The 26,870-nt window shown below is 41.0% G+C and overlaps 2 protein-coding genes across 2 annotated transcripts in view; both read right to left on the reverse strand.

The window, feature by feature from the left end:
- The window catches only part of DMC1 (DNA meiotic recombinase 1), a 47,660-nt gene extending 43,978 nt beyond the window's left edge, over positions 1-3,682 (reverse strand). Inside the window, exons 1-4 of the mRNA XM_004466231.4 lie at positions 3,550-3,682; positions 1,953-2,036; positions 1,333-1,377; positions 257-403 (exon numbers count right to left, since the gene is read on the reverse strand). Of these exons, the coding sequence (XP_004466288.1) occupies positions 257-403; positions 1,333-1,377; positions 1,953-2,003 (243 nt within the window). The 5' untranslated portion in view covers positions 2,004-2,036; positions 3,550-3,682. The remainder of the gene's footprint in view (positions 1-256; positions 404-1,332; positions 1,378-1,952; positions 2,037-3,549) is intronic.
- A 4,856-nt stretch (positions 3,683-8,538) lies between these two features.
- FAM227A (family with sequence similarity 227 member A) overlaps positions 8,539-26,870 on the reverse strand; it is a 99,641-nt gene continuing 81,309 nt past the window's right edge. The window contains exons 16-18 of the mRNA XM_071219065.1: positions 24,877-25,017; positions 19,940-20,011; positions 8,539-16,003 (exon numbers count right to left, since the gene is read on the reverse strand). Of these exons, the coding sequence (XP_071075166.1) occupies positions 15,880-16,003; positions 19,940-20,011; positions 24,877-25,017 (337 nt within the window). The 3' untranslated portion in view covers positions 8,539-15,879. The remainder of the gene's footprint in view (positions 16,004-19,939; positions 20,012-24,876; positions 25,018-26,870) is intronic.

Raw genomic sequence — 26,870 nt, forward strand, 5'->3', positions numbered from 1 at the left:
AGATAAAAAGAAAAGTTTTGGTAGAAATAATTTTCTTCATTTGTGTTCCAGGTCTCCTAACCCCTACCTCAATCTTTCAGAAAATAATTTTTCTGTTGTTTTGAAACTGAAGCACTAAAAGCTGATGTGTAGAGTATAATATGATTTACAGGAACTCAAAATTTCCACAATAGTTTCTGGTGTTCATAATGAGAAAGACTACAAAGATTCACAAGGCCTTTCTAAGCTAAAACAGCAAAGAATGGGTTTTACTTACAATAAGTTTGTTGGCTGCCTCTTTAATCTTGTCCACTTTTGCTTCTGAGAGCCCTTTGACATTGCAAAGAGCTCTTCTTGTTGTCATTTGTATTCCTTTGATGGTACAGATTCCCACTGACTTCAGTTTCTTAATGTCAGCCACGTTCTGTAGATAAAAGAATGGGCCCAGGAAGTTGAGAAAATGCCAGCCTGAAAGCCTCTCCCACTATGCCATGTGCTTTTGTGTCCATCTCTTTCTACCATGATGCCAATTTTATACAAGCATCCAGGTGGAACCCACCCACCACGTAGCCAAATGTTCTGGAAATATCTGAGTAGAACATACCCAGCAGGCTGCCAAATGTTCTGGCTGTGCCCTGATTTCCCAAGAATGTTAGTGAGACCATGGCAATGAAATAAGGAATTCAAAAGAAAAGTCTGCTGGTGGAAAAACGAACAAACTTATCACGCATTCACCCCCTCAGTTCAGCTCCTTCTTTCTACAGAACTTCATTACCAATATGTTCATTTTAAATTTTTTAAAAGATTTTTCCTTCTGTCCTTGGAAAATGCAAATAACTACATCATGAGGGGACGAGCATTTTCTCTTGCTGCTATTTTCTAAAACCAGCTGAAAGAGATTAAATGTGAAGGCTTCAAAAGATAATGTCAGAGGACAACTCATTGTTGAAATTCATCTAGTCTGTCAGTGTCTGGATTTCTATCAACATCATTTATTCTAATTACCTGACATATAGACCTGAATTTTCTGTTAATGAAAACATTAGATGTAGATAGTAAAGGACATGGATAATGGGTTCAGAGGTAGCTCTGAACACCTCCAGTTGGACCAGTGGTTCTCAATCTGGGGGCTATTTTACTCCCTGGGGCATTTGACAATGTCTGGAGTCATTTTTGGTTGTCATAGCTGGAGGGATGCTATTGGCAATGTAGTGATGGGTAGAGACGAGGGATGCTGCTAAATATTATATCACACAATGCCCAGGACAGCCTCTCATAAAGAATTATCTATCCCTAAATGTCAGTGAAACACACTGAATTGGACAATTTAACACAGCAGTGAAATATACTTACAATTCCATGTTTTTGTAATAGATCAATGTCTTGAAACAAAGATTCCTAAAGGAGATGGAACCAAAAAAAAATGAGTTTTGTGATTCTTCATAGCCAACTGCTTTCATATCTTTCAAAGAGTTAATTCAGTGCTGTGAGTTACTCCAAAATACCTCAAATTCCACTTCTCCACACAGATTTAGCTAGGATTACTAATGCTTTCTCTAACACACTGTTACATACTTAGAAGTTCCAACAATGAAATAGCTGGGAAGCCTATCCTTTGTCATGGCCTCCCCCAAAATTTTAAGGCCTTTACCCAATAGAGTGGAACAGCATTAAACACGTTTTGTCAACCTTCTTCTCCACTAGACCTTGAGCTTTTCCCCCTAAGACCAGGCTGCTGTCCCGTACCAGCATTCATAGGTACCGGTATGGTAACACCAGTTACTGTTATTAAAATACTTTCATGTCAGTTGATAAAACCACTTGCCATACAAGTTGTCACATAGTTTTAATACTGCCTCTCTCTAGAACTATGTCATTTCTATTCTTAGTTTTTAAAAACAGCCAACAGAGAATGAACTTAATTTTTGTGGAATGATTGAATGGCTACATATCTTTCAACATTCTAGCCATACTTCTTCATCTTGGAATCCTGGCTCTTCCAGCACTACTTGATCTTCCTTCATATTGAAAGGTGAGCAGCAGAAAAAGAATCAACTCTGAGAAAATAAGAAATACTATTTTAAAAGTAGTCATACATTATATAGTACAAAATCCTTCACCCAGAGGCCTCCTTGATTTCATTTAAAAGTCACTAAGGATAGGAAGGACAATAAGAGAAATATTTAGTTTGGAAAGGCTGGGCTGGCCTATTTTCCTTTGTGGTATTATTTCTTTTGCTGGTGTGGTGGGAAGGCTTATTTGATTTCTTTTCACGTTCTTCACTACTACTCACTTTTTATCATCTTTTGATTTCCTATAGCACCGTTAACCATAACTGTCCTTATTACCTTGGAATGTTTTTTAAAATTGTGTATTACTATTTAACCTTTCGTGTTTATGTAAAGCAACTCTGTAAGAACCTTGGCTTTATGTTATTCTTCCTTGTATCCTCTCTGGTACCTAGAACATAGTCTATTCTCAATACATATATTTTATTTTTCTCATATATGATGAATGCCTTCCTACTTGCTGATCAGAAATGGTTTGTTTTGAACGTGTAAATTTTTGTTTCATAAAACACTAGATCTAATTTAATTACTTTAAATATTTACTAGTTTCATGATTTTTTAAGATTAAAATATAATGAAATCTCAATATAATAACAGTAGGGCCAGTAGGCATAGTCTTTGATTTAGCATTGCTTAAAACTTTTTTTAAAAATTGCTTAAAATTCCGTGTAGGAATCTATAAGGCATGACTGTGTTTTTCACAACAAAATGTGGTCCTAGTAATGTCTTGGTCTATTCCATTTCCTTACTAAATACCAAAGCTAGGGGTTGTATCCCAGTAGAAGGGGAACAACTACTAATGTAGAGGTATGGTTCCCACCATCCATTACCTCTAAACGGCAAGGTACAGGAGGCACTGGCAGAGACAGTTTAAAAAGGATTTTCTGAAACACTGTCCCTCAGAAAGTTATAAATATGATTATCCGAAATTTCACAACAACTATCCTCACTGGAGAAAAATTAATTATCCATTTCTTCTTCCCTGATAAAAAGCAAATGATTGTTCAATGGATGGGTTCAACAAGTCCATCTACAGGGCTCCCTCACAAACATCTCGGCTTTACAGTGTGGCCTGCCACCGCGATGTAAGGGGACTGGAGCTGCCCCTTATCGTGAGGGCAGCGTGGGCCAGGTCACCTCGAGGCCTCCCTTCAGCGGGAGCCCTGCTCCCTAGGTGACCGCCGACCTGGGACCTGGACAGCCAGAGCCGCCGCCGGACCTTTTTCTCAGACCCCCAAGTCCCTCATAAGAAAGAAGGCGGAGGAGGCTTCATCAAGACTTTGGTCAGCTTTGATTTTAAATAGGAATGCTGGAAATCCCCCTAGACCAGGGTAATTCCTTCAGTGTGCGTGTGGGGAGGAGTTGTAGTGCAGGAAGCCACTAACCCAGGCCCCAGCCGCGACCATCAAGCATCTCCAAGGAGCAAGAAAGCGGCCTGCACTTGACTGTCCCCTCAGTTTCTTCCCACGCTTTCTGTTTGCCGCCCCCCACCCCCTCGTACCAGCACTCTCCCCGAGGTTCCCAAGGTGAATCCCTTGCGCCCCCCGCCCGGGTTTTGTGGTCCTCAGCTTCTCAGATTGCTGGCTCGCACCCAGAAGGCGGAGAAGGGCCACCTGCGCGTCGCTGACCCGGCTTTGGCGCCAAACGACGCAGCGGGGCGCGCGCTCGGGCGGGGCGGGGCGGGGCCTACGGGGGCGGGGCCTGGGCGGGGCGGGGCGCGCTGGGACGCAGCCAGGGCGGGGGTGGTGGGGGCCCGCGGGGCGGGGCCGGGCCGGGGCGGGGCCATGGCGGGGCGGGGCCGGGGCGGGGCCAGGGGGCCGAGAGTGCGGGCCCGAGGGGGCGGGGGCTGAGGGGGAGGGCGGAGAGCGTGGGGCAGGGTGGGGACCCAGGGGACCGAGAGTTCGGTGGAGCCTTCTCCGGGCAGCGCGCTGGGGTGAGGCAGGGGCGCTCAGGTGGAGGAAGTGGCTGAAGAGAGGGCTCTGGATGAGAGGAGGGGCTGAGGAAAATGCTTTAAATCCGGGAGAGGACTCGGACGTGCGGGTGTTGAGAAGACGGGTAGAAATTAGAGGGTCCTGAGGTGGGTGCAGATGTGAAGACAGATTGGTGGGGGAAAGAACGCCCTTAGGTGGGCTGTTCCGAGCTGAGGAGAGGCCGCAGGGAAGAGGCTAATTCGGGGAGTAGAAACCCTTGAAGGGAGGGAGCGTGCTGAGCTGAGGTGGGTGGAAAGGCTTTGAGACGCGGAATGCTATCTTAATCTGGACCCTCGGGCTAGGAGGTCGAAGGGGGGGTGTCCAAGGTTTTCAGGCCTGGCTTCATATTCTACGCCTAAGACCTCAAGAGTTCCTGGTTTCCTCGCCACTCTCTTCTCTATGACTCTGTTACCGTTTACCACGCTCTGTCTGTGACTGAGATACTCAAGGCCCACTCAGAATGGAGAGTAATTTTTCATCTGAACTTGAAGTTTTAAATAGACAACAGAAGCCAAACGTATTTTGGTCCAGTTTTTAAATAGAAGGTTTAGGCCAGCCTGTATGCCAGCAGAGCCATCTCTGGCAGCGTCATCCTTAAATGGAGACTGTTGTTGAGGAGAGTCGTGAAACATTTGAAAGAGCATCTGTTGAGGTGGAGGCTGTGATGTATCTTGGATGAATATCTTTGCAAACAGTTCTTTGGGTTCAAGACCCAGTACAGGGCGACCCTTTTCCTTCAGTGCCTGAATCATTTTGCTGGAATAAATAGCAAACATTTCCCACAAGAGCAGTTGGTGTTTTGTAGGACATTTCCCCCCCACCCCAGGTGGATTGTTTTAGAGAGCCAACAAATAACTGCCATCACTGTTCAAAATCTGTTATTTTTCAGAAATATAACCTGCCTTTGCTAAATGGAAATTAATGCCCATTTTTGTGATGAACTTGGTAGTGATGACAGGCTTTCACCCTAAAACTCACCTAAAATAATTATAGCAACTTCTGAGCAACTTGTTACATGAAGACATCAACAGTATACAGAAGAACTGCAAAGAGCACAGCAAGATGATTTAGGGAAACATAACATATGTAGTTTGGTGTAGTGACAGCTGGGAGAGAGAAATGTTCATAATATTTGAAGGTTTTGTGCAGCATACTTAAAGAAACAGAAATGAGTTTGGTAATGACAAATTCATGAAGTGAAGATAAAAGTATTTTGTTTGGATATTGTGATATACAGCTTTAAAATGTTAAAACCACAACAAAAACTCTGGGGTAGTTAAAAAATTCAGATGCAGACCTTTCCACTCAAGTCAGTGAAACAAAAAAAGTGAATCTTTCAAATCATACAAAAAATCTGAATATGATGAAGTAGGCATTTCAAAACAGTGGGGAAATGGTGAATTCAATAACTAGAATGGAATAACTAGGTAGCCATCTGGAGAAAAATAAAATTGGAGCCATGCTTCACATCTTATACCAAAATAAACTCCAGATGGATTAAAAAATTAGATCTGAACAATAAAATAATAAAAGTGCTAGAAGAAAACATGGGAGAATTTTTATTATCTCAGAATAAGAACAGCCATTTAATAGTATAACACAAAGGAGCCAACGTGGCTCAGTGGTTGCGCACCAGCTTTCCACATATGAGGTCCCAGTTTCAATCCCTGGCCCCAGCACCTCAAAACAAAGCAAAATAAAGTATGACACAAAAGACCGCCATAAAAGATTAATCAATATGACTACATTAAAAAAAAATCTCATGTGGCGAAATGCTACTTTCCTATCCTAGATATAGAGCATGGCAAGCCAGAGCTTTTGTGTCAGTTAATAACACCATAATATAGTTTGCCCAATTTCTTAAATTTTTCTGGGTGTCTAAAAGTTCTCCGCAACATTTTTAAACTTTGTGTCATTTTTGTATTCTGAAAAATAAAAATGAACAGGCAGTGGGATTACAGACTGGACCTGAATATTTAACCATTACACTTTACTGCCCCTCTGTGGCCAATCACCTTATAGCCAAATACAGGCACATGATGCTATTGCATGTATTTGGGTTTTAATAAGCTGGTGCCTATGGATGGCTATACTTGGAGGTTCAAGAGCTTAAATTTTAAGAAATGCTTTAGTAGAGAACGAAAGAATGAGGGATTATCACAAAAAGAATTCTACTGGGCACATCTCCACTTATATATATTTAATTCATCCAAAAATATTTACTGAATCCTTACTATTTGTCAGGCACTCTGCTAGGTAGGTGTTGGATGCTAGGGATTCAACAAAAAAACAATATACAGGGAAGTAGATGTAGCTCAGTGGATGAGCACCCGCTTCCCATACACGAGATTCTGGTTCAATCCCCAGCCCCTGTACCTCAAAAAAAAAAAAAAAAAAAAAAAAAAACACACACATACACAAGCCTAGTGGGGACTATAAATGAATATATAGGCAGTTACAGTAAATGCTTCTGTAATAGTATAACCCTATAGTCTGCCTCTCCCAATTGAAAGACAAATCTCCATGAATATTTTCACTTTCCTGTATGGTATGGGCTTTATGATTGAATGGCAAACAGGCCTTGGAAATTAGAGAAAGTGAATTGCTCTGGAGAGAGATTTAGAGACTTTTCCCCTGGAGCCATTTGCTTTCATTCTGAAGGTAATAAAACTTAGAGATATCTTTCCTCTCATATGCTTATTTTCTGGGGTTGTAAACCTAGGGACTTTTCGCTCCTCTCCCTAGAGAGGACTTATTTAGACAGTAAAGATTGCTTTCTCTCTCCAGAGGGAAGGGGGGAACAGTAAAGCATAATGTCCTACACAACTCCAAATCTCATAATTTGGGATTCTTCTCCTGTGGTGCAAACCCCACTGCACTCATAGATGACAACTGGGTCTCTTTATGTTTCTCTGGGGAGTTGGGGCATAGGGAATGGGTGCTAAGATGCTCCAGGAGTATAACAGTCTATTTTTGATACAGTCAGAATATATATTTATTAACTTAACATTCCCCAACCACTACCAAGAATTAGCTTCTTCTTGTATGTTTTGGAAAAGTGGGAAATTTTATTAATACATCTTTCCTTGAGATGTCCCCTGGGAAGTAGCTTCTTAGCACTGAATGCCCTCACTCCACTGCTCCCAGTTATGCCCCTGGGTAATTTCTCATTTTTCTGCTGTCTGGTATTCCTAGACACAGTTCCTTAAGAAGAATAAACAAGGGAAGCAGATTTGGCTCAACTGATGGAGCGTTTGCCTACCACATAGGAGGTCCAGGGTTCAAACCCAGGGCTTCCTGACCTATGTGGTGAGCTGGCCCATGCACAGTGCTAACGCGCTCAAGGAGTGCCGTGCCAAACAGGGGTGTCTCCTGCATAGGGGAGTCCCATGCATAAGGAGTGTGCTCCTCAAGGAGAGCTGCCCCGTGTGAAAAAAGCGCAGCCTGCCTAGGAGTGGTGCTGCACACATGGAGAGCTGACGCAGCAAGATGACGCAACAAAAAGAGACACCGATTCCCGGTGCTGCTGACAAGAATACAAGTGGACACAGAAGAACACATAGCGAATGGACACAGAGTGCAGACAAGGCAGGGGAGAGGGACAGAATTTTTTTTTAATCTTAAAAAAAGAAAAAACAACTCTTTTTACACAGATATGAAGAGATTGATGTTTAAGTTGTTTGATGGAAGTTAATGAGTTGTAAATGGAACCATTTATTTAAGAGCATTTGGTCTGTTGAATTTGAGTTGGTGAAATATTAATCAAAGTTCCCCTTGAAAGTAATTATGAAAATACATTAGATTTACAAATAAAATATTTTTGAAGGCTTAAGGTAAACTACATTTTAAAATGCTATTACTTTAATAAATTAAACATTAATTTTTTAAAAACCTTCTAGCATACACACATAAATTTTCCTTTATTAACCACAATGCTTCAATAAAATCTGATGTACCTTTTAGCGTTGAATGATAGTATGGAGAGAAAAAGAGATAGTGTAGCCTTCCCTTATTCTCCCCAGTTACAAGAATAAATGCAGGGTGCTGTGGGAAGGTGTGGGAGGGGCACCTTATCCAGCTTCCTGGGGTCAAGGACATATTACTAGCATCTAGGTTGACAGCTGTGAGTGGTTGGTTAACTAGGTAATAAGAGGGCAAGAGTACTAACTTAGTGAGTGCTTGTAACAGGTACTTAATACTTACTTGTAGAATGAATGAGTGATGATTAAAAACCTCCTACATTCTCCAAACATTCTCTCCAACCCCATTTTTGTCAGAATTCTAGTTCCATCAATCTGGCACACTCTTTTTTTCTTATACTCCTAGTTTATACAGACATTTCAAATACTATGCCTATTGTCTCAGGCAGAGAAATATTCTGAAAGATACTAATTATTCCATAATATGTACATTTGTATTAACCTAAAGAGGTTTCCTGTGTAGATTTGCAGGAAAAAAACAGAAAAGTACAAAGAAAAAAAAATCATCCTTGGGTTTACAAAGAGAAAACAAAACAAAACTAACTTTTCCATCTTTACTCAAATTATTAATAAACAAAAACAAAAATAGTCATATTATATATATAAAATTTTAATTCCTACTTTTTCACTTGTCTAACATTTTTCCATGTTATCCAATGTCTTCTTAAGCATTTTTAATGACTGCATAATATTCCATAAGATGCCTATGCTATTACTAATTTAACAATTTCCCTGTTATTGGACTTTACAAATATAATGTAAACATATTTTTGCATAGTTTATTTCCAATTTAGGATTAATTTTCTTAGGATAAATAGACTTGTAGAAATGTAATAATTGGATCAAAGCATGTGAACAGTTTTAAGGTTCTTGGTAATATTTAAAGCTCTTGGAAATATTTGTTTATACCAATTCCAGGAGGAGTGGTTAGTTCATGACTCATGGAGCTTGAGGTCTAGCAGAGAAAACAGACTTTATACAAAAAATTATACAAAGAATTATAAAAATAGAATTGTGAAAAATGCATTGAAGGAAAAATACAGCGTGTACTGTGCTAAGCAAGCTGATGCTAAGGTGACTCAGGCAAATGTGTACCAAGGAAGGCCAAGTTCTGTGGGAGAGACAGGCACATAGACAGGGAATTCTCACTTAAGATTTTTTTTCCCCTCACTTAACAGTTTTGATTGACATTTAATATTCACTTCAGTCTCGGTCAACTCCTGTTTTTCATCCTCATTTGTTCTCTTTGGCACCTTTTAAATTTAATAAATATATTTTGTTTAATCTCAATACAATGCACCATAGCAAGATAGCGAGATGTCCTGTTTTTCCTCATATAGCACCCATTTCTATTCACCTACTTGGCTGTTGTTCCAAGAAAAATTCAGACTCTGTTAAAGTTTATATCCGGATTCTAGATAAAATGAAATGTCAGAGTCCAAACAGGAGTTATAGCAAGAGAAATGAACAAAATAGTTCACAGTGTTAAAATTGCACCTGTGGGAGCAGATGTGGCTCAAGCAGTTGAGCACCTGCTTCCCACATAGGAAGTCCTGGGTTCAGTTTCTGGTGCCTCCTAAAAACAAAGACAAACAATAAGCAATCAAATGAAAAAATCAACTCAGGGGAGCCAATGTAGTTCAGTGGTTGAGTGCTGGCTTCCCACTTACAAGGTCCTGGGTTCAATCCCTAGCCCCAATACCTAAAAAAAAAAAAAAATGCACCTGGTGCTGGAAGCATTTCTTTCCTATTCATGCCTAACTCTGAGGTTCCAGGGTTAGACAAAGGAGAAGATAACTAAATAAAAAATTACACTTTAACTTTTTTGTCATGATGATTTTATACATAGAAATTAAATTGTAAATATTTACATTTGCATAGAACCTTTAAGGTAAAGCATTACTTGCAACAAGATTTAAAGAAGTATAAGTATCTAGAACAAATGAATTTCTGTTTTAGCTTAAACTTCTTTTATAAATAACCAATTAACTAAATTTTTGTATGTGTGGTGTATATTCCAAACTGTCATTTTGGGCTTCCTCATTTATTTAGATTTATTCCCATATTTTAAAAACTTGCAACTTCTGTAGCTACCCAGGGAGGCATGCTTGTGACAGTTAATTTAACCAACATTTATTAAACACCACTCAGTGCCAGACTGTCTGTTGGATGTGGAGATAAAGACGTGGTGGTCCCTGCCCTCCAGGATCCACGAGGATGGTAGGGAAGACAGAGAAACAGATAATCCATCATCACACAGGGCGAGACAAGAGGGATTATACATGCAGTTGAGAATCAAGCAGAGGTCTTCCTGAGGGGAATCCTCACAGAGGTGGTAACCCTTAATTTGGGGTTGGTAGGATAGGTGAGAATTTGCCAGCCTGGCAAGGTGGGAAAGGCAGAGGGAACACAGAGGCTTGTTTGAGGAGAAACACGTGGTTTTGCTGACACTGGGGAGAAAGAAGCCCTCAGAATCAAAGGGGAGACGCTAAAAGGAACTAACACTTGTTGAACACCTAAGGATGACGATGCTAGCCAGTGCACATAGCACTTGCCATGTGTCAGGCCCTGTTTTAAGTGCTTTCCACAGATCCAGTCCTCCCAAAGACCCTGTGAGGTAGGAACTATCTCTGCTATTTTTAAATGATGGAACCAAGGCACCACGAGGTTAAATAACTTGCCCTCACACACAGAGCAGTGTCCTTGGTCTTAATCAACATGCTCTACGACCTATGGCAGACCTGGGAACTCATAAGTAACTTAATTATCCATTTTCAGAGGTACTCTATAATCCCACATAAGAGGGGCAATAAAGCCAGGCTTACAGCCCAATACAACCAGTTAGTAGCTGTGTGAACTTAGGGAAATTATTTAACCTCTCTTTATCTCAGTTTCTTCATCTGAAAATGAGGGATAATAATAGTACCTATCTCATTGGGTTGTGAGAAGTTACTGGGTTAATACACAAGTACTGCTGGGAGGAGAATGGATTGGAGGAGATGAGAGGGCAAGAAGGATGTTTTCAAAGTCCAAGCCAGGAGTCATGCTGACTTCAACCAAGAAAGGCCTCAGTTTGAAAATGAGAAAAATTGTACTTTACTTGCACTACTGTAGTGAAAAGCCAATAAAATAATGTATAAAATATGCTTAGAACTATGGATAGCCCATAGTGAATGCCTTTAATTTTTTATTATGGAGAATTTCAATTATGTACAAAAATAGAATAGCATAATGCCCCCCTGATGCCCATCGCTCAACTTCAACAATTTTCAACATGCAGTCAATGTAGTTTGCTCTATATCTCCATACACATCCTTCCTCCTATATTTTTTTTATCATTAAATGATACTCTATTGTATGGATGTACCACAGTTTATTTATCCATTCATGTACTGAAGGACATCTGGATTGCTTCCAGTTTTTGGCAATTATGAATAAAGCTGCTATAAACAACCATGTGCAGGTTTTTGGGTGGATACAAGTTTTCAATTCATTGGGTAAATACCTAAGATCATGATTGCTGGATCATATGGTAAGCTTATATCTAGCTTTCTAAGAAACTAGCAGGCTGTCTTCCAAAGTGGCTGTATCATTTTGCATTCATTCCCACCAACAGCTAAGAGAGTTCCTGTTGATCTACAAACTTACCAGCATTTGATGCTTCAGTGTTTTGGATTTTAGCCTTTCTAATATATAGTGATGTTTCATTGTTTTAATGTGCAATTCCCTAATGACATATGATGTTGAACATTTTTTCAGATACTCGTTTGTCATCTGTATATCTTCCTTGGTGAGATGTCTGTTCAGATCTTTTGCCTATTTGTAACTGAACTGTTAATTTACTTATTGTTGAATTTTAAGAGTTCTTTGTACATACATATTTTTTCCTTTGTATATTTTGGATACCAGTCTTTCATGACATGTATTTTGAAAATATTTGTCCCCAGTCTTTATCTTGTCTTTTCATTCTCTTAACTGTCTTTTGTAGCGCAGAAGTTTTAAATTTTAATTAAGTACAACTCTCAATTTTTTCTCTCATGGATATGCTTTTGGTGTTACCTAAAAAGTCACTGCAGAACACACAGCGAATGGACAGAGAGAGCAGACAACTAGGGGGAGAGGGGGCAGCCGGGAAGGGGAGAGAAAAATAAAAAATAAAAAGCCACTGCTAAACCCAAGGTCACTTAGATTTTCTCCTATGTTACCTTCTAGAAGTTGTTTAGTTTTGCATTTTACATTTAGGTCTATAATCCATTTTGAATTAATTTTTTTGTGAAAGCTGTAAAGTCTGTGTCTAGATTCATTTTTTTGCACACTTATATCCAGTTTTCCAGCACCATTTGTTGAAAAGACTATATGAATCACCTTTACCCCTTTGTTCAGATCAGTTGACTAAAATTGTATGGGTATATTGCTAAGTTCTTTATTCTATTCCATTATTTATTTGTCTATTTTTTCACCAATATCATGCTGTCATGATCACTGCAGCTTTATACCAAATCAGTATCATGTTGGCAGCGCTGGGTCATTTGTTTTTCCATACAGACTTTAGAATCACTTTGTTGACAAGCACAAAAGAACTTGCTGGGATTTTGATTGGGATTGTATCACATAGGGAAGAACTGGCATCTTAACAGCATTAGTTTTACCTATTCATGAACATGGAATATTGCTCCATTAATTTAACTTTCTTAGTTTTCTTTCATTAGAGTTTTATAGTTTTCCTTAAATAGATCTTATACATATTTTGTAATATTTGTCCCTAAGTTATTGCTTTTTTTTGGTATTAATGTAAATGGTATTGTGTTTTAATATAAAATTATAATTGTTCATTGCTGATATATAGGAAAGCAGTTGGCTTTTGTATATTAACCTTGTATCCTACAATCATGCTATAATCACTTATTAATTCCAGATTGTTGTTTTATTGTTGTTGATTCTTCATGGAATTTTCTACATGGGCAGTAACATCATCTACAAAGACATTTCTTTCTTTCTTTCCAATCTGTATATGTTTTCTTTACTTGTCTTATCACATGGCTGGAACTTCGTACAATTTTGAATAAGAGTGGTGAGAGGGGACAGCGTTATCCTGTTACCAAGCTTAGGGGGAAAGCATACCATTAAGTATGATGTTATATTTGTTTGTTTTTAAAGATAAAATACATTTTGAATTCATACTTATACATCTGATTCAAAAGTAGGATTAAAACCACAATGAGACATCACTTCATACCCACAAGGATGGACATAATTTTTTTTAAAAAGCAAAATAACAATTGTTGGCAAGAGATCCAGAGAAATTTGCATGCTCAAACATTACTGGTAGGAATGCAATATGGTACAACCTCTCTGGAAATTGTGTTTGGTGATTCTTTAGTTAGTTAAACCTAGAATTACCACATGATTTGATAGTTCAATTTTTAGGTGTATATCCAAGAGGACTAACAACATGTTCACACAAACTTGTGCACAAATGATCACAGAAACATTATTTATGATAGCCCCCAAGTAGAAACAATGCAAATGTCCATCAACTGATGAATGGATAATCAAAATGTGGTATTATCCATACCAAGGAATATCATTCAGTCAAAAAAGAGAATGAAGTACTGATACATACTATAACATGAATGGGCCTTGGAAACATTATGCTAAGTGAAGAAATTCAGTCACACACAAAAGGACAGTTATTGTATGAGTGCACTTATATTAAATGTCTAGAAAGGGCAAATTCAGAGAGACAGAAAGCAGATTAGTGGTTGCCAGGGGCTACGGTAGGGAGGAATAGTGAGTGACTGCTTAATGGGCCAGGGGTTTTCATTTGGGTGATGCAAAAGTTATAGAACTAGATAGTGAAGGTTGAACAACATTGCGAATGTACTTAATGCCGCTGAGTTGTACACTTTAAAATGCTTACAATGGTAAATTTTGTATGTATTTTACCGCAATAAAAAAATCAGGACTACAGGATTTTAATTTAGAATCTTCTGGTTTAACATCTTAAACTGGTTTTCAGCAACACAAAGAATGCAGAATTAGAATATCACATAATTACTTATTTGCCTTATCCAATATTATAGTAAATGTTTTTAGAAAGTTAGTTCTCTTTAATGCTCTATCCACTTCTCTTATAAAGGGCAACTAATTCTTCCCTATAATTATCCTTTCTAATATTTCAAAGGGCAGAGATGGGTCTTTTCATCTTTAATTTCCTGAGAGACCTGTGATTCTGAGTCCTCAGTAATTTCTGGAAGGGTCCATTTTGGACTTGGAACTAAGCCATACAAAGGATTGTCCTGAGGGAAAGGAGTGCAGTTTGTCCTGGGTCCAGAAAACTAGGAGGCCTTCTTTCTGGGTGAGGGCCAGTGGGAGAGATGGATTAGTAAGCAGGCTATTATAATCCACCATGATAACTGCTCCCATAGGGGGAATGCCTGAAATGCTGTGGGAGCATTTGGGAGGGGTACACATGCCAACCTGGGTGGTGGTGCGTCAGGGCAGGCTTCCTAGAGGAGGGGATGCCTAAGCAGGTCCTGAAGGAGAAGCAGGAATTAGTGGTGTTGGAGGGAGGAGATAGGTTTTTCAGGTATAGAAATGCAACATGCAAAAGGCCCAGAAATAGAAGGAAATCCAAACAAAGAGTTGATTGTGGCTTGGGTAGTGAAGGGAAGGTAAGAGAGCACTCTGGTTCTCTGCACCTGCACCATATGATTTCAGGAAAAGAGTATACTTTATAACAATAATGATAACAACAACAACAAAAACAAAAATAATAGCTGGCAGCAATTGCCAGGTTAAATGCAAATTGTCATGAACTTCGCATAAGTTATCTAATTTAATCATCACATCCTAGGTAGGCATTCCCTTTCTGCTTCAAAGAAAGTTCTGAAAGGTCAAGGCACACAGTTACAAAGCCTAAAGCCATATATGTTTGAAGGAACAGGGCAGGGATACAAAGGAGAGAATTTTCTGGTGCCAAAGCTTGAGCTCCTCCTCTATCCCTTCTTCTATCCCCTTTGCCTGAGTCACTTACAGTTATACTCAGGGTGAAGTGAGGGTGCACAGCAGTGGGAGATGCTGTGAATCCCAAGAATGCACTTATTTACTTTTTTGTTTGGGCAAATAACCATCTCATTGATGTTTTCCCTCTTTACTGTGCCAGACAGACTGTTCTAAAACAGACCATGTCACTCCCCTGCACCCTGAGGCCCAAGTGATAAAGCCCAAGCCCCTGAGGCTGCCTGTAAATCCTTCCACAGACTGGCACAGTCTCTCCTGAAGGGCTCTCCAGCACACTGGCCTCACCTGCTATGATATATATATTTTTTGGATTCTACACTAATCTCTACTGAAGCTTTAATGCATTTATTGGTTTCCACATTCTCTCCTTCTTCAAGACTGTGAGCTCCTTAAGGTCAGGGACCTTATCTTTACTCACTTCTGTTATGCATTGGGCCTGGTAGAGGGATAGACAGAATAGACACATAAAGAATATTTGTTCAACCTCTCCTGACCCGTTTCCTCCTACAAAATATAGCGGTAACAATACCCATCTCGGGGCTATTAGGAGGTTCCAAAAGGTAATCTCTTAGAAGAGAACTCAGCACATACTAAGTGCTCAATAAATGATATCTCTTATATTACTATTAGGTTATGCAACAATAGTGTATACGCCATAGTGTTATTATTAAATGAATGAAATAATTAGGAAGCAAATGCATGAATGAATGGAGGGACTTAACTTCTATTTAAATCCTGCCTTTGGCCCAGGACAGGGGTGAACTCTCATGTTCTCAATTCCATGGACTGTCCCTAGTTGCAATATTTCTTTTGTTTTGTTATTTCTTTCTTAGATTAAATTTGACAACCGTACAGACTTCACCAAAAGGTTTCTTTCAATTCTTCGACCGAGATTCCTTCAGCAAAGCTGGAAAGTGAGAAGTCAGTGATGGACACCTCCTTTTCTTGCTTTGGTTTTGACCTCTTGGTGGTCTTCACTTTTCTGTAGTGGGACCATAAAGACACAAACAGAAAATAGATTTAAAGGGTAGTCAAGAGAATGAAGAAGGGAATCCCCACGATTATGGGTATAACCTGGAAACTAATCACGCAGAGAGAAGCAGATCAGAAGACTAGGAAATGAAGGTGAAAATGACAGACTCTGTAAAGAACCTGAATGTACTTGGAGGAGGTTTATACAACCAAGGGAGAATTTGGAGATAAACTATGATAAGTACATAAAAAAACACACAAACAAAAAAAAACAAGTAAGAAAACAGACAAATTTTAAAAAAACAAAAAACAGTTCCAGGCATAGTAGAAAATTTTGCAGGAAGAGAATAATAACCACAAGACACTCTACAACTCAGCTGGCAATAATGTTGATGATGTCATAATGTAAATGCTGGTTAGTTATCCAATCAAAATTGAATTATAGTATAAAAACATTGGGAGGCTTGGGGAAAGGAAATTTGTGTGCATATGCTGCTATAATTCAATATTGGTGGTAGTTTCCCTAATCAAAGGAAAAACTAGATTGTTAGAACTTTCTCCATATTAAATTTACCTCTCAAATCCTTCAATTAAGAATAGTTGGGGGGAAGCAGATTTGGCTCAACGGATAGAGCATCCACCTACTACATGGGAGCAGACAACAGGGGGGAGGGGAGAGAAATTTTTAAAAATCTTTTAAAAAAAGAAATATACGATAACTGCAATGGAAAATTCATGAGTGGGATTAAACAGTTGGTTGAACTAGGCAGAAGAAAAAAAAGAATAGTTGGGAAGCAGATGTGACTCAAGCAGTTGGGCACCAGCCTACCACATGGGAGGTCCCAGTGCCTTCTTTTTTTTTAAAGATTTATTTATTAATTTATTTCTCTCCCCTCCCCCCCACCATTATCAGCTCTGTGTCCATTTGCTGTGTGTTCCTCTACGTCTGCTTGCAGTATTTATAGTGGCACCAGGAATCTGTGTCTCTTTTCGTTGCATCATCTTGCTGTGTCAGCTCTCCATGTGTGCAGTGCCACTCGTGGGCAAGCTGCGCTTTTTTCACGCAGGGCGACTCTCCTTTCGGGGTACACTCCTTGTGTGTGGGGCTCCCCGATGTGGCAGACACCCCCCGTGTGGCATGGCACTCCTTGTGCATGGCAGCACTGCGCATGGGCCAGCTCACCACATGTGTCAGGAGGCCTTGGGTTTGAACCCTGGACCTCCCATATGGTAGGTGGATGCTCTATCAGTTGAGCCAAATCTGCTTCTCCCCAGTGCCTTCTAAAGAAGATGAGCAAGATAATGAGCTGACATGGCGAGCTGATGCAACAAAGATGACGTAATGAGATGACACAACAAGAAGACACAATAAGGAAAAAGAATGAGAGACACAACAAGCAGGGAGAGGAGGTGGCTCAAGAAATTGGGTGCCTCCCTCCCACATGGGAGGTTCTGGGTTCAGTTCCCAGTGCCTCCTAAAAAAAAAAAAGATGAGCAGACCCACAACAAACAGACACAAAGAGCAGACAGCAAGTGCAAACAATGACAGGGGGAGAAATAAATAAATCTTAAAAAAAAAAAGAATAGTTAGGCTGTATCAATTGTATGATTTGTGAATATGTTTCAATAAAATTGATTTTAAATAAAGAATAGTTAGACTGGAGATCATTCTCTGGTGTTCAGATCTTGGCTTCATTCCTTATCAAATGTGAGAGCCTGAGCAACGGTCACAGAACCTTGCTGAGCCTCAGTTTCCTCAGTGGTAAAACGAGGAGAACTACATCATATATCTCACAGGGCTTCTGTGAGAATTAAATAAAATAATACATGCATCAGCCTTAGCACAGAAGACATGAACAAAGAAAGCATTCAATAAATTTTTGTTATGGAGAATTCTGTTGCAACCACTGCTCAAGGTGACAAAAAAAAGGTTGAGTCAAAGTTAAAATTAAGGAAAAAATGAAGTGAAATTTCTTAACATATATGTATTACTTTAAGATATTGATTCGTATTTTATGCTATGCCAGAACTTAAATGGCCATATTTTTATGGGCTTCTGCACAGTCCTAGAAGATGGGAGAATCAGGACTCTGGCTCAGGAAAATACATGTCAGCACCATAGTGTGCTGCACCCATCCTTCCATCTGCCCTTGAAGCTGGACTCTTCCTCTCCCCTATATCAGAAATCCTGTGACACAATGGCTGGGCACCTTTCTCCAAAATGGTCCTGCCCCAAACTTCCCAGCCACAATTTTCCAAATGCAGTTTCTGGCACTGATTTGGGTTCAGCAAATTTTCATGCTATGAAAGTTCTGAGACCTTAGAGAAGCATTTGTCCCTGATCTGTGTACATGTCATGGAGAGCTTCCTGGAGGAGGAGACATCTGTGTGGCTTAGAAGAAGGAGAATCTAGCCAGGGGAATGGAGGGGAGGCCCGGAAGAGGAAATGGCATTTCCTGCAGAGGAAGAAGCTTCCAAGCAAGGCTGGGAGGTAGCTCAGCCTCTTAGGGCAGTTGTAGGGGGTTCTCTGTGGCTTGAGTGGAGAGTGGGAGCAGGTGGTGAAGAAAGACAACAAGTGAGCAGGGGCCACCTTGTGAAAGCCTCGTGTCTAAGAGTTTGGATTTTAACTTTAGGATCCTTAGGGCAATGAGGAGAAAGTAAGCAAAGTAGCATGATGATGAGATGTGGACTTTTGAAAGTTCCATTTGGCCACTGTGGGAGACTTAAGAGGAGCCTGAGAGACACTGGTCTCAGCTCAAGAGAGCCTCAGAGGCCTCCTTTGAAAAACAGGGAAAATAAAACCTGCCTCATGGGACTGTTCCGAGAACTTAATAGGATAACCTATGGAATGTGCCTACCATAAGGCAGAGACTATTTCCTCTCAGTTTTCTTCCCATGTCTGCAATGGAAGGGCAAATCTGCTCTTCTTTAACTTCCTGAAAGGACTGGGCCTTGGCGACTTCTGAAAGTGATGGATAGAGGGACATTCTGGACCCAGGCTGGGCTCTATCTAAATATTAAACTCTCAGAGCTTGGATGCTCTTCCCTGTGGGTAAAGAGTTTGTACATTTTCTGGCGCTTCACTATCTCAGGGTCCACTGGTGGGTCAGCAGTGAAAGGGCTGCTCTGAGAGGTAAGAACACAGTTGGGGGAAGCAGACATGGCTCAACTGATAGAGCATCTGCCTACCATATAAGAGGTCCAGGGTTCGATACCCAGGGCCTTCTGGCCTGTGTGGTGAGCTGGCCCATGGGCAGTGGGGCCGCCACAAGGAGTGCCATGCCACTCAGGGGTGTCCCCCATGTAGGGGAGCCCCATGCACAAGGAGTGTGCCCCACAAGGAGAGCCACCCTGCGTGACAAAAGCCCAGCCCGCCCAAGGAATGGTACACACACAGGGAGCGCTGACGCGGCAAGCTGACGTAACAAAAAGAGACAGATTCCAGTGTCCCCAAGAATGCAAGTGGACACAGACAAACACACAGCGAATGGACACAGAGAGCAGAAAATGGGGGTGGGGGGAGAGAAATAAATAAAAAATAAATCTTAAAAAAAAAAAAGAACCCAGTTGGCTTCCTCTGGGCTGGGCTGGGCCAGCGCACTCTGCATGCTCCAAGGCTTCCTGCATTGACGACAATATAAGAAGCTTTATAGAAACAGCAAAAGTGAAAACAACAGCATAAGGCCTATTAATTACTGCCATGCTCTTTACATGGGTTAGCTTTTTTACACCTGACAGCAACCATCCACATTTTTGGGGGGCCAAGGAAACAGGCCCAGAGAGAACTTGGGTAATGGGCATGTGAAAATAAAGGCAGGACAAAGATTCAAAACCCAGAGATGTTTGGAGGCAAAACTCTTTCTACTGTTCACCTTTTTCCACAGGGGAAACCAAGAGGTAACAAATGCTAACAAAAGGTAAAAAAAAAAATCTGGTTAGTTTTTACCTTGAGGCTTGTGCAGAGCAATCATATCCAGAGATGGATGTGGGTGTCTGAGGGTACTCCTGAGATGATCCACTGGGTTAGGGGGAGAAGGTATGGAAGTTTTGTTTATGTATTTTTATCTCATCCTTTTTTGAAAAGTAAAATATTCCCCAAATTTATAAACATTCTGTACCCACCAAGAGACAAATTCCCCTTCTTCCCTCCTCCCGTCCGCTGGTAACTTCTAATGTATTTTTTGTCTCTATGATTTTGCTATTCTAGATATTTCATATATTTGAAATTATGTAGCATTTGTCTTTATGTGCCTTGCTTATTTTACTCAGCATAATGTTTTCAAGGTTTGTCCATACCTCATCCTTTTTAATTTCTTTTTTATTGTTTTATAGTATATATACTGTATTAGTACAGAAATATAGTTATATGAGTTCTGAATAATTAATACATTATTTGGGACTGAGATCTCATAAATATTTTACTGAGAGGGATACAAAATCAAAAAAGCTTGGGGATCACTGGTCTAGTAGAGGCAAACATTTGAGGGGATTTTGCAAGTCCTCACAACACATGCCTTCACTTCATAAAGACAACCATCTGCCACAGGAGCCTTAAAGACCCAAATCTGACCCCGTGATTCCCGTGTTCAATATCTTTCAGTGGCTCCCCAGGACTTAGAAATAAAGTGCCACGGAGAAATCCCTTCATGATTTGGCTCGGGGAACTTCTCCAGGCTCACCTTTCCTTGAACCTCCTCACACACCACACACTTTATTATTTTTAAAAAATATTTATTTATTTATTTATTTCTCTCCCCTTCCTTCTCCTCTCTTCCCCTCCCCCCCCTTGTCTGTTCTCTGTGTCTATTTGTTGCGTCTTCTTTGTCTGCTTCTGTTGTTGTCAGCAGCACGGGAATCTGTGTTTCTTTTTGCTGTGTCATCTTGTTGTGTCAGCTCTCTGTGTGTGCGGCACCATTCCTGGGCAGGCCGCACTTTCTTTTGCGCTGGGCGGCTCTCCTTACGGGTGCACTCCTTGCACATGGGGCTCCCCTACATGGGGGACACCCCTGTGTGGCAGGGCACTCCTTGCGCACATCAGCACTGCGCATGGGCCAGCCTCTTCCCTCATCACCCCCTTTCACCCCCCACCCCACCCCTGCAAAGATCCCCTCAACTTTTCTACTCAGGTGTTCAAGGCACACCACTCCCGTAGGTGTTCCCAGGCTGCTCCCCTCTTTGTTGCGCTCTCTCCAGCACAGCATCTGCTTTCCCTCTAGGAGACTGTGAGCGCCTTGGAACAGGCACTGTTTTTTATCCACTGTTATTTCCCTAGGGTGTCTACTCCAGGGGATTTTTGTAACCTCTCTATACCTGAGCTTGCCTCCAAGTAAAATGCAGTGGAGAGTACCTACTTCACAGAGTTGGCACAAAGGTTAAATAAGGCGGTGTATGGGACATGCTTAGCTTAACGCTCAGAGCAGGGCAAGCAGTCGATAAATGGTAGCCATTATGATCATATTGTAGAGTAAAATTACTTAATGATATAGTAAATAAAATAACGAGTAAATGAATAAAAGTAAATGCATGAATAGATAGAAAACTCCCACTCCTCCTTTTCACTCAGCTGAGAAAAAGCTATAAATGAAATCTTTCCCCTCTCCCAGGAATGGTTATTTCTATTTCTCAGTCTTTGGCCACAATTTTCTTTTTTTTCTGACTGCTGTTCTACCTCATCTGGTAGCAGAAACATCACAAACGCTGCTGGGTTCCCCTAATGTCAGGGTAGAAGGTTCCTCAAGGTCTAAAAATGAGAAGTGTAAGCTGTTCTACTTCTGTTTTTCTTCTGTTTTCCTCTGCTCCCTTTCCTTCCTGTGGGGGACAGCAAAAAGATGTCCACAATTAGCTAAAAAAACGAAGTATGATTTCTTTAAACGTTCCACTGGAATCTTGAGAGGTGTTGGGAGGAAAAGTTTACAAGCTGACCGATAGCATTGGCAAACGTAAGTAACAGAAGTAGAGTGCTGAGCCTGCAGTGATGATCCTTTCATCTGTCCTCCAAACATGGGCCGAGCACTTGCTGGGTGCCAGCACTGGACCTAGGCCCTGAGAAAGGAAAGTCATCTAGGACAAGCTTCCTGACTTCCGAGACCTACAATCTAGGAAGGTAGAGAGGCAAACCTATGACACAGTACGGTGTGATATGTGGAGTGTGGTCTGGAAAGCAGTCAGGGAAGACTTCCTGTAGGAGGTGATACCTGAGCTGGGTATTAAGGGTTAGCTAGATGATGAAGTAGTTGAAGGATATTCATATCCGAGGGAATAAAAATATTATTGAATTAGACTGACTTGGCTTTTTTCTGTTTCTGAGAATCTAAGATGGGTGTTAGAAAGACTATTATTAATATGCCACCATGGCTCCTACAAGAGTCCATGGCTCAGACAGGTAGCCCTCAAGATAAACTGCTATAATAAAAAATATTGTGATGTGGTTTTTAAATTAAAATCTTACCAACAAGTCCTAACAGAGGGGCTACTATTTGCATAATGTTTTTATTTCTCTTTCTAGTGTATCTCAATTCCAACAATTACCTGCAAGAAGAAAATGAAATATGTCCCATTCACACACACACAAAAATTGTGGTCTTTTTCAAAAATTTAAATAGAAAGAAGTCTGCAATTTAAACTATTTTCCTCTGTTGTATCTTTTTTAAATGGGGTCTGCCCCTGCTTGAAATTGTTGAGCAAATGAAAGAGTAGAAGGTCTCATTAAGCAAAATATTTTACGTCTGTAAGCTTTGGATTCTTCATCTCTAAAATGGAGAGTATAACATCATCTATCTGCAACTGAGACTGTTACAAATCCCTCATCCACTCTCCTTTTCTTCTTTAGTAATGGAGCTGTTTTTTTGTTTAGGATGGCAATGCTCCCAGATTTTTTTTTTTTTAACTATATTTTCCAGCCCTTCCTTGCATCACCATGTCACTAAGATCTGGCCCTTGAAATAAGGTGGTAATGATATATGGCATTTTCAAGGAGGCTCCTTAAAAGAGAGTGGGTAATGAGGATTGACTACAAATGGACAAGAGGGATCTTTCTGGGATAAAGAAAAAGTTCTATAATTGGATTGCAGTAATTGTTGCCTAATCCTGTAAATTTACGAAAAATCACTGAATTGTACACTTAAAATGGGTGAATTTTATGGTATGTGAATTACACTTCAGTAAAGCTGGTAAAAAAAAAAAAAGGAGGTTAATACTGTAGTCATATAGTTATGTCCTAGCGATGAGACATAAGTGAAAATGCTCCTTAGGACTTTAAGAAGGCTCCTTAAAAAAGAATGGGGGGAAGCAGTCTTGGCCCAGTGGTTAGGGTGTCCGTCTACCACATGGGAGGTCCATGGTTCAAACCCCGGGCCTCCTTGACCCATGTGGAGCCGGCCCATGCGCAGTGCTGATGCGCGCAAGGAGTGCCCTGCCACGCAGGGGTGTCCCCCATGTAGGGGAGCCCCATGTGCAAGGAGTGTGCCCTGTAAGGAGAGCTGCCCAGCGCGAAAGAAAGTGCAGCCTGCCCAGGAATGGCGCTGCACACACGGAGAGCTGACACAGCAAGATGACACAACAAAAAGAAACACAATTTCCCATGCTGCTGACAACAACAGAAGCGGACAAAGAAGAACACGCAGCAAATAGACACAGAGAACAGACAACAGGGGCGGGGAGGGGAGAGAAATAAAAAAAAAAAAAAAAAAATCTTAAAAAAAAAAAGAGAGAGAAAATGGGGTTAGCCTGTCTTCTTTCTTTCATTCTTCCTGCCACTAGTCTGGAAAATAGAGAGTATGCCTGGAACGCCAGCAGCCATCTTGGTGGACCACTAGGGACCCCAGGGATGCAGGAATGAATGCCAAGGGTCAGGGTGGTGGAGCCTGGGTCTCTGAAGTTCCTGTGGAGGTACCAGACCATACCCCCACCACCTACCTCCAGACATTTTTTTTTCTTTCAATGAGAGAATCAACCTTTGCACCACTGTTATTTTTCATTTTTCTGTTATATGCAACTAAACACAATCTTAATTTATATATTACTTCAAAGGGTTTTTGTGAGAATGAAATGAAAAATGGAATGTTTGGTTTTGCTTTTGTTTTCTGGAGAAATTGAAATTTAGAAGCTTTAGACTTGGGGATACCAGACCAGTTGAAGATACAGGGAGTTAAGTGGAAGTCTGCATACTGAACTTGGGGTCCCAACTCCCATTCCTTTCTTCTGGTTCTAGAGCGCCATCAACCAAGTATATGCCCCACAGGCAGAAGATTGGAGGATTCTTCTCCCAAGAAGTTGAATGGCTCCTGAGAAAAGATCTGTAGATGGTGATATTCGAAGTTTGATAATGAGACAATTTATGGAGGCTGGGAGAGGGTATCTATCTTAGTTTTAGATCATGCACTATAAAGACACAGGCATGGAGCTGTCTGTGGCCCTCTTTCTTTCTCCAAGGACAGAGGCAGCTTGAAAAGAAGCCAGCATACGAGGGAAAGAAGTGGAGAGAGAGAGAGAACCTGAAAAAATCATTGAGGCCCTAGGTCCAAACTTGCCTGCAGCCCTCCCAGTTACTTAAACCACGAGGTTCTCTCTCCGCCTAAGCTAGTGTGAGCTGGCTTCCTGGCACTTGGAACCAGAGAGCTCTGATTAAAAGAATTCATAAAGGACGGAGCCCAGTGCTTGGCACAGAGGCAGTGCAAAATCACTGGAAGCCCTTACTACTCTCATCATCATCGTAAACACAAAATGAGGGTTGAGTATCTGCCGGAGGTGGGAGTGGCCCAAATACAACGCTCTGCACACCTCTTGGCTCAGATTGTGCGTGAACTTTCATGCTCTTTCCCAGGTACTAGGGATTCTCACCCAGTTTACACTTCAGGTTTTCCCATGGTTTTTGTTAGAACAAACCTTAAAAGAAATGCAGCCTCTTTCTGATGGTTTCCTCTAGATCTTTTGATAGGCTGATCCTCATTGAAGCTTGAAGGTGGGAGGAAAAAGTGGTTTATCTTCTTTTTATCTGCTGCTCTTCGATCAATAATCTGCACCTCCCTGGTGGGGAACCACAAAGACACAATTGGAAAAAGATTAAAAAGGCAGTGTCATCTTTTCAGAGGCTTTACTCCTATCTTCAAATGGCACAGAGGCAAATATTTACAAATTCATTAATTACATCTGTCAAGAGCACCTGACTTAAGCAGAGAACTCAGCACACAGCAACTCAGGCTCCCAGTCTTTCCTCACACCTGCTGTTGCCTGGTGTCCTACCAGCCCTGGGGATACAGTCAAGGTAAGATGTGGGACCTGCCCACAAGGAACATACACTCGAAGTAGGGAGACAGGCCAGGAAAGCCACAGTCCAGGAGAAGGCTGAAGCAGAGCTTGGGGCGCAGGCTGATTCTGAAGCCTGAGTTGCTGCAGAAATGCTTCTTCTGTGGAGTGTATTCCCTTGTCTGTAATTGCTGTTCATTCACTCAGGGTGTGGGAAGCAATTGGAACACTGGAATTATTCTCTAAGGAATACTGTGGGGAAAAGGAGGCCAGAAGCAATCAAAGGGATGCACTAAGTGATTTTCTTGAAAGGTTTTAGTTGTTAATCAGAACGGACAATGGAGAAAATTTGGAGCAGGTTTTTGTTTTGGTTTGATGGAGGGAAGGAAGTCAAAATTAGCTGTAAGACTTCACATTTTGAAGTCAAAAATAAGGAAATATCAAAGGAGGAGAGACTAAGAAAGAAGTTGGTCAAACTAGCAGAGGAGGCAGGGCCAAAATACAGCTAGCAATGACTATATTTTAGATAGCTATGGGAAATGAAATTCATGTAATGAGAGAGGTCTACAAGGCAAGGCTGTTATGTCTAGAAATAACTTGATTGCAGCATATTGCATAATAAAGTATTTAACTCTTGCACTCATGTTTTTCTTTCTTATTCTGGCAGACATGGATAGCTGCTTAGCCAATAGCAATCTCCCTCTTTCTTCCTTGCAAACTGAATCCAATTTTGTTTTGGGCAACAAAGTGCTCAGTTTCATGAATGGTCTAGTCCAGTCATGGAAATCTCATTCTCTTTCATCAGACTCTTTCCAAGCTTCCTTGCAGCTGGGGTGGCCAGTGAAAGAGTTATGGGGCCATGTAAAGAAGAGAGAGGGAGAAGTCAGCTGTGGGAGGCTCTGGGAAACATTTTCTTTCTTCCTTATTTATTATAATTACACACTAATGGATTCTAATTTTATTCAAAGGGTTATAATTCATTACCTCATTATTCATTTTGATGCCCAAATTGTTCCAGATTTGGTCAGCGGGAGGGAGCCCTTTAAGCTGGCTTCTGAGTCCTTTTGAAAGTTCCTAGCACATTTTGAGTACTTTCTGGCATTAAGAGGTTATTCCAGGCTCATCTAGTACTTTCTGGGACACAGCCCTGGAATCAGTCACTTTCCTGGGGATTCCTGGTACCTTTATATAGGTAATGTTGTTTACAAAACAAGATCTGGGTAAGAAATTGCTACCTTATACAATTTGGTGGAGATAGACTCTCTGATATGGCAAATCCCTGCAGAGAACTGCAGGCAGTGAGGAGTGAAGCGTGCTCCACGTGAAGAGAGGAGGGAAGCATATTCAGATAGTCAAGGGAGAGAGTAGCAAGGGCAAGGACCCTGAGTGGAAGCAGGTGTGGCATGGGAGTGGAGTGAAGGAAATGCATGGCAGTAGGAATCAAAGTTGAGTGTTTGAAGAAAGTAAAGACTATATTCTGACAAAGATTTAAAAAGGATTTTTCTGATGGCTGCATGGTGAACGAATTACGGGTAGAAGCAAGAGGCAGGGAAACCAGCGAGGCCAGTGCCATTATCCAGCCGAGACCTAAGTGAAGCATGGATCAGGGCAGGGCAGTAGAGATGGTGAGAAAG

Source organism: Dasypus novemcinctus, chromosome 12 (genome assembly GCF_030445035.2).
Source record: "Dasypus novemcinctus isolate mDasNov1 chromosome 12, mDasNov1.1.hap2, whole genome shotgun sequence".
In the NCBI taxonomy this organism is placed as follows: Eukaryota; Metazoa; Chordata; class Mammalia; order Cingulata; family Dasypodidae; genus Dasypus; species Dasypus novemcinctus.